Raw genomic sequence first — 11,300 nt, 5'->3', positions numbered from 1 at the left:
ACGGGTTCAGCACAGGGGTAGATGTGGCCTGGAGTAAGGTGAGAAACAGACACCTGGTCATTGGGTACATGGGCTGATGGGACATGAAAATGTCAGGGTGTCAGTTCCTACAGTTGTGCTGCATGAGCCAAAGCCAAAATACAGGCAACCTTTAAGCAGACTGCAGGAAAATTCAAGGCTAGGATCCTAACCATTTTAAGGACTACATGGAAACTGAGAAAGAATGATAAGTAGTGCAACTAAACACAATTAGAATGTTGGCACTGTACACCAGTCATAACTTCTATTACACCAGAAATACAGTCGAACTTGGATCACATCCCATTCAGTATGACTCCCTGAATCCAGTAGACCCTTGCACCTGAATGCTGTGGCACATAGCATGGTGTGACACTTCACAGCTCTGCCTGCAGCACTCCGTAGACAGGATTGAGGTTTTGACTGCTCTACTGCAGTTGCAGAGAAGTTCTTACAATCCCCTAAAATGCAGCCTTGTGCAGTATTTAGAAGGTGAATCTTTTTTCCTTGCTCAGTGCCTCTACCCAGGTTTTTTTGAGTATCAGTTACTCCTTTCAGCCCTGCACATCCTTGTAACGCACACATTGTTCATGCAGGAGCAGCTTTCCTGAAGGCATGCAAAAAATTCAAAGAATGAAATCTAAACTTTCTTTTCCTCCTGTTATTTTCATTTTGTGCGCTTAGCTATTCCACAAGCCTCCTTTACACCCTTACATATTAACACATTCTCTCGATGTGAGATTCCTCATTATCATATGAATAAATGATTGATTACCACCATATCAGCAAGCATAACTTTTATAACCATATGAATCAGCATTGTGCCAAACCCTTAAGGAATAGTAACAGTGTCCAGGTATTTATTGAACTTTATTGCTTCCTGGATCATTTAAAAAGAGTGGCTGACAAACAATCATTTACACAGGCTTGAAAATTTGCCTCGGATTCTCTGAGCAGTTCTGCATTTCAAAATGCAGGATTACTTACTTTCTCAGCATTTTAACACCAAGTTGCTGGACAACTCCACAGCTTGTCCAGCTGTGGACAACTCCACAGCTTGTCCAGAAAATGCTACTATTTGTACTGGTACATCTTGTGTGTTACCAGAAGATACTTTTAACCAGACTTTGAATGTAGTTTTAAGTACTGTTCTAACAATCATGCTGGCTTTGGTGATGTTCTCCATGGGTTGCAATGTGGAAGTCAAAAATTTTTTGAACCACATAAGAAGACCCTGGGGTATTTTTGTGGGTTTTCTCTGTCAGTTTGGAATTATGCCTCTCACAGCCTTCTTGCTGTCAGTGGCCTTTAATGTGCTTCCTATTCAAGCCGTTGTGGTGATGATCATGGGATGCTGTCCAGGAGGCACAGCCTCTAATGTCATTGCCTACTGGGTGGATGGTGACATGGACCTAAGGTAAGAGTGATTGTTTTCTAAAATGTTCTCATGGCTTTTTGTAAATTTTGTGTTGAAAAGGACCGTCTGATTTTTTTCTTGTCTTGGTTGATGTGTGGTGAAACTTTCTTCCTGTGGAGATATTTAGTTACTATAGTACTAATAAATATGACCAGACTAGAATTATTGTTAGATCTTGATAACTCATTAGGAAGATATCGTAACAAAATTGTGAATTTTAGAGAATGTCTTTGCTATAAGATCTCAAATTCTTCGTAAAATAGCATACTAAGTTTTACGAACTCATTGACTACATAAGACTTATATTTGTGATTTTGTTTCTCCAAGACCTGGGGCAATTAAAAAAATATAATAAAGTTTTTTTCATACACAGTCCTGTGTATGAAAAAGCAGCTATGCAACATTTTTTTGAAAAAAATGTTTCTTGAAAGAAACCACCTGTGGAAAAATATTTTTCCTCCTTTTGTGTTCTGCACAATGAACAGACAGGCATAGCCTTTCTCTTTGGGTACTAATACAAAAGGAAATTACTTATGACAATTTTACGTGCTCCTGGCACCTTCTGCAATTTCTTCAAACTGAAGGAAATTTTTACAGGCGAAAAACTACTGATTAATGCAGTCCTGTGCATGAGCTGCTATGGAAAAACTCCACTGTGACCAAGCGTGATGGTCTCTGACTGGGTGCTCCAAACTCAGAAACAAATATGTAGGATATGTAGTGCAGTCTTGGACAGCAAACACACTGTAGAAATGCATCGTACTCCTGATGAAAATTTCTTGGGGCGTTCATTAACTCTAACAGCTTTTAAAAATGAGCCATCTTTTTTTCTTTTCATATCCTGATTACTCTGCTCTAAAATAAACAAGATAATTTCTCCATTTCCTGCAGAGAAACATAAATTGGAGCATTCATCCAATTTATCATATGCCAGTCTGAACTAGAAGTGGAAAAAATAATAGAAGTAAGAAAGATGTGGAGTCAGAGCAAATTGACTAAGAATGTTAATATTTGTGGCTTTAATAAGACATTTTTTCCATCCTTTGAAAACAGTGAACTTTTCTGTTACACACAGGTGTTAATGTAATGCCTGAGTTCGAATTATGTATGAAGTCAGCCCCCGCTAATCACCAGCTTCCTCACTGTGGAGGAAAAACCTATGATAGTAGAAACTATAAGACAATTTATTTCAATGAATGCGGGTCTGAGAAAACATAGATAAAAAGACATCCAGCACAAGTCTTAAATTCCGTCCTAATCTTTCCTTGGAAGAATACACTGAGCTAAGCTGTTCTTTGTCAGGTCTGTATAATCAGAATCCTAATTGATGATGCTATAAATACGAGTAGAATTTATAACTCATGATGGTGGCAGAGGGTGAGGTAAATTGGAAACACGTACTAAATATTATTCTTCAGGTAAAAGCCTTTACCTTAAGATTTCAAAGGCTTTTGAGCACTACGTTTTTACAATAATTCAAGGACTAGAGGAAACAGGAGGTACAGCAAGTGATGCAATTATAATCAGTCTTGATAGAATAACAGTACAAGTAGCTTGGCTGGTTTCTGTAGCCAGCACAGCATATCAGACTAAGTTTTGCCTTTAACTGATATTTTATCTTTGTATATAATAAGCCATCGACATTATCTACAGTCCTGCTCAACACTTCCTAGTGCAGTTAAATCATAAGCTAGGGCAAGAATTAATTTTCTACTATTTGTGTAAAGATAATGTGGAAGATAAAGTATGAGGTTTTGTACCTTTCTTAGTAGTGCAGACCCAGATAATATCCCCTGAAATTTCCCATAGGGACACCAGTTTTAGACATTTCTTGCTAACTCATAAGAACTTCTTCTGTGTTACCATTTCCTCTCCTCCGTAGCTCCTCTGGGAGCTGCTGCAAGAACAGGGATAGGGGTTAGCAAATGATCAGCCTTTGTAGTAGGATGTAGATATAGAAACTGTGAAAATATGTAGGAAATATAGACACATGAGCTCTTTATTAACTTGGGTCTTTATCAGACCTGAGTAAAAGACCATTGCTCTTTTTCCGTTATGTGTAAGAATTCTCTTTCCAGAGTCTCCCACGTAATTATATCCAACAACACTGAATCAGAGTCAAAGAAATCAAAACTAATATTTCTGTTGTTTCTGTATGAATTCTTCCAGATATCTCTGAATGTATCCAGTTTGTGTATCTGTAGCTTCTGTTATGAGAGTAAACTACATCAAAGATCTGTCAAAAGTGAGGCTCATGAGGAAGTTTCCGAAGTCTCTCAAGTAAAGCCTTCTGTCATTATTTTTACCTCATAGGAGAATGATATGAAGGCAACATTTTATCTACACTACAAAGAAAAATCTAACTATATCCTCCATTTCAATCTTTTTCCCTGTCTCACTGTGTCTTCCATTGTCCAGCAGAACGCTCATTTTTCAACAAAGTATACCAGGCTCAAGAGATTCAAGATTTGGAACGGGTTACCCAGCAAAGTGCTCCAACCCTGGAAGCATTCAAGGCCAGGCTGGACAAGACTTTGAGCAACTGGATCTACAGGGAGATGTCTCTGTCTATAGTAGGGGGGTGGAACTAGATGATGTTAGATGTCTCTTCCAACCCAAACCATTCTGTGATTCTATGATTCTAAAACTTTGTATTTTAACACAAAAACATCTTTGAACAAACCAAGGAAGCAACAATACTTACGCTCAGTTTCAAAGTGTAATTATCAGTACCTGCTCTTTGGCCTAGAGCAGGAAAAGTCAGAAAAGGGAAATTTATTATCTTGTACTTCCTATATGATTAATGTGGTTTTTGTTGTTGTTTATTTATTTGTTTGTTTGTTGTTGTTGATATTGTTTGCTTTTTGGCCTTGGAGAGAAATTCTAAAATAGTCCAGAACTGATAGTGAAATGGAAAGTGGCTGTTGATCCATGTTGCTGACCTTTCAGAGGCCAGCCAGTCAGCGTGTGTACAGACTTGCCAACAGTCCTTCCTGATGATTGCCACTCTGCTTCTTTGTTTGTACTGAAATTTATTGTACTGTGCTCTGCACTGTAACGTATTGTTTAATGTCTGCAGAACATGTTGGTATTTATGTGTTTTTTTTCTTTTATTTTTTCAGCAGAACCATTCTTTGCATTTAGCTTTTTTTCTAACTTGACATATGGATAAATTGGCTGTAGCCAGCAGCATTTCTTGCATATCTTTACATAAGCTGCTAAGTCATAATAAGGAAATGAAGAGAGCATAGTCTAGCATGAGACAAATTGTCACTTAAACCAATTTCTTTGCAGCATCAGCATGACAACGTGCTCCACAATTCTCGCAATGGGGATGATGCCACTCTGTCTTTTTATTTATACTAAGATGTGGACCGATTCCGATGCAATTGTACTCCCCTATGACAGCATTGGTAAGTCAAGCAAACCACACTTTCCCTTCTGACTCTCCTTTATTTTCCTTCTTGTAACAAACACTCTTACACTATCACCATCCTGCAGAAGCATAAAGAAATTACCTCAGACATTTTAAAAATATGTATTTCCCTACTTTTCAGTGATTTTGGTGGGAATTAGGTACCTAGATCACCTCAAGTCATCCACAGCTCTTCAGATCAAATATTTTATTATAAACACAGTACAGTTATTTTTCACAAGTTCGTGCATTCTTTTCTTTTTAAATAGTTTAGAAACCTGCGTGGTACTGGGATAAGAGTAATTCATACAGAAATAGCTGCTTTCCCTGGATGAAAGCGTTGGTAACAGCTTTAAGGCACAATCCTGCAAAGAGCTAAGAGCTGAGGCCGTATCTGGCAAAGTACTTAAGCACATGTGGATAATTAAGCAAGCGATTAAAACTGCTGAGTCTCATTGAAAAGCTGCAATCTACACCACCAGGAGTGGCTTCATTTGACTTCCTGTCAGAAATCTCATCCAGTTACAAAGAGAAAATAGTCAAAGTATTTAGAAATATATGCTCCAGTGCTTTGCAGAACTGTAGCCCTGTTGCTTATCACGTTCAGTCCCATGTTGTGGTTATCTTACAAAGCCAGCAGATCACTTTCATATTCTTCAATTTCAATTCCCATTGTCCTGGGTAAAAAAAAAAAATCACATATATTGCTTGTGCTTTCAAAAAACATGCTGGAGAAAGAAGGCCGGAACAAAAGAAGCTCTAAACCATTTGTTGATTTGATACAGTGGTGAAACACCTGCAGACAAAGTGAACATTTAATATAGCTACACACATCACAGGATAGCGGTGATTAGTGCACTCAAATTTCTGTCTGCCTTTTTGATTCAGGTGAATGAGCATGTAGCTCAGCTGAATTGCAATTACTTCAACAGGTTGCCAAAGATAACAGACTGTAGAAAAGCAAATGGGCAGGTGCTGGTACAGTGTGCATGTGTTGGGGTGTGCATATCAGAAACATCCACCGTAGGCTTGCTCTATACCTCTGGCTGCTCCACACAGTGCATGCTCCCATCATGAACTTCTACATGATATGTGGGTTTATCTTTTTTCTTTTCTTTTTTACAGGAATTTCACTGGTAGCTCTTGTAGTTCCTGTTTCAGTTGGAGTATTTGTTAATCACAAATGGCCCAGTAAAGCAAAAATAATACTTAAGGTAGGATTTGTACTGCTGAAGCATTGGTAATTATAGACAAATTATGAAATCTGTAGCACAACTGAAGCAGCATATTACTATTCATAGTATTCGTATCTGAGAGCCTTGGAGTTTTCAGCAGAAAGCAAATGAAATACTGCAGAAATGTATTGCTTTCCCCCTGCACAAACGTGCATTAGTCGTACATGTTATTAGAAGCTATCATCAAAGAGCATACTTTTTTTTTTTTGGCTAGAACTATGCTAGCAACTGAGTTCAGTTTATAATGTAAACTGAAAATTGGAAGGAAAATCAGTCAGGTCAAATGGAACTTTTCCTTCAAAATAGTACAAAATGAAGACATTCTGGGTCAAACAAAAATATTTCCACTTTTAAACCAATTTATCATTTTTTGGCAATTTTGAGTGTGAAGTTGATTTAAATATGCATATATATATGTGCATGTGTTGAAAATGTTCCAATATTTAAAAATTATAAGAAAACTATTCAGAAAGTTCAACTATATTTGCAAGATAGATTCAGAAGCATTGAATCTATGATTTTTGGCAAAAACAGACCTTACCAAAATAGTAATAGTAACAGCTTATCTGCATTTTATGTTAACAGAAAATTAATCATTCTGAATATTTTCCTGCTCAGTTCAAAGTGATTCTCAGATGTGCTGAGAATCCTTGGCCTTTCTTGACTACCCTAAGTTAATATAAACATTTTCTACATTTTCTTAAACAAACGTAACCTGACAAGTGGTTACCTATATTTTATTATTCCTTTTCTGCTATCAGCTCAGAAATTACAGAATGCAAATAACTCCTTTTAACTCCCAGTAATTTTCATGAAATTTTTATTTATCCTGTTATGTTTCTAAATGTATCCATACCTTACTTAAGAACATGAATAGTAGTGAGAGAAGATTTCAAAACAGTGCTGTTCCTGCATGTTCAGTTAAGGGAAAGTCATGGACTTGAGCTCACATGAGAAGATAATCTAGTTACTCTTTCAGCAAAACACAATTTTATCATTATTTGTACTGAGTGGGCGAGCAACCCACAGTAGATTCCACTGCCAGTTTGCTTGATATTGGACAATGAAGCATCAAGCAAAGACTGAACTGTAGCTGTCAGATTAAAGTCCAGATAGTGAGAAATGGAGATAAGAGCACAATGTGAAACAGAATAGCTTGTCATGGCTAGACCCTGTTACTTTTTCCTAGATGCATGTGGTTAATATCTCAGTCAAACAAAAGCACTTGTTGACTCAGTGCCCTTAAAAAGATTCAGTCAAAGATTGATGAAGCCAGTTCAAAGAGAATACACCTTTTAGTTAAAAAAATGTATTACCTCTTCACTTAACCATAGATATCTGGTGAGACATCTTGCAACATATACCACAATTGAGATATTGAGATAAATTGAATATTTACAAGAGAATGTGTTATCCTTTACCTTGGCAAGAAGCAGTGAGGATCTCAGTATGTTCAGCCACAGAAAATAAGATTAACTCTGTGACTATGTCCGTATAGAAATGCGTATGAACTCACAGCCAGTTCTCATACGCAATATTTTCAGCCACAACAAATATTTATTCCTTCACTTGACAAATAATTTCCTAGCACCAACAATCTAGCATCTAATTAGCATATACTGTGCTAAGCCCCAAACTGTGACTGTTCAAAGAGTGGGAAGGAAAAGTGCATTATTCTAGCTATTAGACTACTATTTTCCCAGTAATGCTGGGAAAAATCTAATATCCAAGTTGTTCTTCATCTATGTTACAGCTCTGAAGTTTTTAATGTTTAATTTTAGCTGAGCTTTGATCTGTCTGTAGTCACACTTTGAAGTACATTTTACAGCTCTATTTTTGGGAAAATGGCAGTGATCTAATCTGTGTAATTCCCATGAATTAGATGGCAGTAAACATTTAGCTTTATGTTTAATAAGATGTTTCAGTGGCTCGGCTAAAGACATTCAAATGTGTGTTTGACATTGTGTTTGTTGTCACAAAATTTCAGTGAAGTCTCTTATTCACACCGTCTTTCCTCTTTTTTCTCACAGGTTGGTTCCATAGCAGGAGCAGTTCTCATTGTCATCATTGCTGTGGTTGGGGGAATACTCTACAAAGGCTCGTGGGTTATCACACCTAAGCTATGGATCATTGGTACCATATTTCCAGCAGCTGGCTATTGTTTGGGATTCTTTCTGGCTCGTCTCGCTGGTCTGTCTTGGAGCAGGTATAGATTTCTCTCTGACTTATAGTCTTATTTCATCTGTGAAGGAAGCTTTTATTTAAGAAATAATCAATGCTGAGAATGATTCCTAAATATTCGTTTTGCAACAGATCACTCGTTCCCCAACCATGTTTCTAATGTACAGCATGTAAATAAAACTTATAATGTTTACATTTTTATCTATGGATTATGACTAGTATTTCCTCCTGTCTTTCTCATGTGTGCCCATGTCTTGGACTTCAAAGAAAGTGAGCAGAATAGACCTAACAAACAAATGGGTTGTGGCAAGTAAAACTTCTAATGAAGAAACAGCAGCCTATAATTTAGAGTACTGTTTCAAAAGAGAGGGAGAATAAAGTTTCAGATTGGATACCAGGAAAAGGTTCTTCATTGAGAAGGTGGCTGGGCACTGGAACAGGCTCCCAGAGTAGTGGTCACAGCCCCAAGCTGACAGAGTTCAAGGAGCATTTCAGATGTATGGTTTGGATTTTGGGTGGTCCTTTGCGGGGCCAGGAGTTGAACTTAATAACCTTTTTGGATCCCTTCCAACTCAGGATATTCTATGATTCTACAATCAATAGTGTTGACTATAGCATATAATATTCCCCTGCAATTGCTTAATTGGCATAAAATGCATGTGTTCTGGTTCTAAAAATTCTATCACTTGTAAGCTGAGGAGTGCTATTTTTTCATTTATCTGTGTGGATCCTGACTTTGCAGACACCTAGTAAAGAAGAGGAATGCACAGGATGCCATTTCACAGTTGCTATTGTGTTATTCCCTTTAGATGTCGTACGGTGTCTCTGGAAACAGGCATGCAAAACACTCAGCTCTGTTCAACAATTGTACAGCTCTCCTTCAACGCTGAACAACTTGAACTGATGTTTACTTTCCCACTCATCTACAGCATTTTCCAGTTGACGTTTGCAGGAATGATTTTAGGAGGTATAGTACAGATATTGATATTTTCTGTTAGAACATTATTATTATTGCTATCATCATCAGCCTCATTTTCTGTCAATATGCAGAAAACAGGAACATACACTTGAGAGAGAAAAATAATCAAATGGAAAACAGTTAACTTAATAATGGCTCAAATTATCACTGTTCATCACCACTGTGCTGTGTGGGACAATATAAGGATCAGTTTAAGATTTGGAAGGCCCTTTACTTTTCAGAACAAGGGAAGCAATCTGTCACCTACAACTGAATACAGAAGTATACTTTGGGCAGAGATTTGTTATTACCCTTTCCTGAAGAAAGGCAAATGTGCCTTCCTCTTGAGCCCTCTACCACTCCAAAGTGCCTGAGCTTACAGTTTCACACCAGGACCATCCTGAAAAGCATACATCTTGACATACATCGAGAGAAAGATTAGTTTCACAGCCAATATGAGAACCGAAATCTTCTGTTGTAAGTTCCCTTTTTACTTCTACATACACCTCATATGCATTGCACTAGAAGTACACACCTAACCTACTGAGGATTGAAACTTTATCCTTTTTGTTCACCCCCAAAACTAGCTGGGACTTTTTAGCTCCCAGTCACAAATGAGCCAACTTACCAGGCATCTCAAGCACTGTCCCAGGGACACAACCTGGGAGCTATATCCCCACTTCTTTCCAAGGTGGCAACTGCATGACAATGGAAGAACTGTTTTTCTTCACTTTGGCTTAGTTTCTACCAAATAAGATTTGTGTAGAAGACTGAGTCCCACAGATCCAGCCAATTGCCCAAAGGCTTCGCAATAAAGATAGGCAGTACTTTTATCAGGAACAAAAAGCAGTCATGCATTAAAAAAAAAATCAAACATTTTCCTTATTATTTTCTAAACATACTTCTTTAGTAATGAGAGTTGCTGACATAGAATAGTTAAATCTGACTTTAAATAAACTGTATTGAGCTATTTGAATATTTTAGCAACATAAGGTAATAAAAGGTTGTATGCTTATATGTAAATGCAGTATTTTTCAGTCATTGTTATAATGTTTTTAATATTAATTTTCCAGCCTACCGTTTATACCTAAAACACTGTGTCAAAACTAATACGGATGTTGAGAAAACAGAAGAAAAAGATGACTCTAAATCAATTTCGTCACGTACTAAAGAAAATGGAGGATTTGTATCAGACGAGAAAAAATAGTCAATTCCCTCTCTGGTTTCAACCAGCTGAAGAGATGAAAGATATATGGTTTACTTAAAACTTGCTTTCAGATGCCGTTGCTTTACATTTTTGCTAAATATTTAGCAAAAGATGGAGTTTTGATGATACCAGACAGTGAGACTTCAAAATGATTAACTTACAAAAAATTTCTGCTTTGATTTTCAACATGGTTGCTACCACAATTTTAACATTTCTTCTTCAATATAATTTCCTAAAATATTTAATGTATTATTATGGTTTCTGTAAAGAAGGAAAAAATAAAGTTGAGCCATTGCTTAAAAAAAAAAGCAGATACTTGTTTTGCAGATTCTGAATCATGATCCAGCAAATCAGTCTGCTAGCCTCAGTCCATGCCCCAAAGAAAGATAAATCTTCTATAAGTGCCTGAGCATCAATAGGAGTTGATGTGGAAGATCTGATAAAGCTGGGGGACTTCCTCTGAACATGAATCAACCATGAAATTGAAACAAGCTAGTAATGAAATAAAGTTTCATTTAGGTTACTCTGGGCAGGCTAAAGTTATTCCACTGTACTAATTGCTTGAAGCATTAATTTCTTCTAAAGCTATAAGTTTAACAAATGCATAGTACATTGTATGTCAAGACTCTTTTTTATTTTTTTTTTCATTGGGTTAATGAAAACTAAAAGCTTTGCATCTTCAGTCTGATCTTTAGGTGCTATAAGCATGAGCAGAGAGATAAAGCTTAGGAGATAAGTCTAAGGCCATTTGAATGACAGCTACATGCAGAAAAGCAAGGTGAGTTTTGGGAAATGTGCTATCAAGTGTAGTTGAGAGTCATAAATTTCTGTGGTTGTACAAAAGCAGTAAGTTTGCATGTTCATGATTT

At 37.0% G+C, this 11,300-nt stretch overlaps 1 protein-coding gene across 1 annotated transcript; it reads left to right on the top strand.

The window, feature by feature from the left end:
* Positions 1 to 930: 930 nt before the first annotated feature.
* SLC10A2 (solute carrier family 10 member 2) lies at positions 931 to 10,645 on the top strand. Its single transcript, XM_042867383.1, has 6 exons — positions 931 to 1,435; positions 4,730 to 4,848; positions 5,976 to 6,064; positions 8,116 to 8,291; positions 9,076 to 9,233; positions 10,298 to 10,645. The coding sequence occupies exons 1-6, from the start codon at positions 990 to 992 to the stop codon at positions 10,429 to 10,431; spliced, it is 1,122 nt and encodes a 373-aa protein (XP_042723317.1). The 5' UTR covers positions 931 to 989; the 3' UTR covers positions 10,432 to 10,645.
* Positions 10,646 to 11,300: the final 655 nt, after the last annotated feature.

Source organism: Lagopus leucura, unplaced genomic scaffold, assembly GCF_019238085.1.
Source record: "Lagopus leucura isolate 7727_CA_CO unplaced genomic scaffold, USGS_WTPT01 Super-Scaffold_100001, whole genome shotgun sequence".
Lineage (NCBI taxonomy): Eukaryota > Metazoa > Chordata > Aves > Galliformes > Phasianidae > Lagopus > Lagopus leucura.
This window is presented reverse-complemented; position numbering and strand designations above follow the sequence as displayed.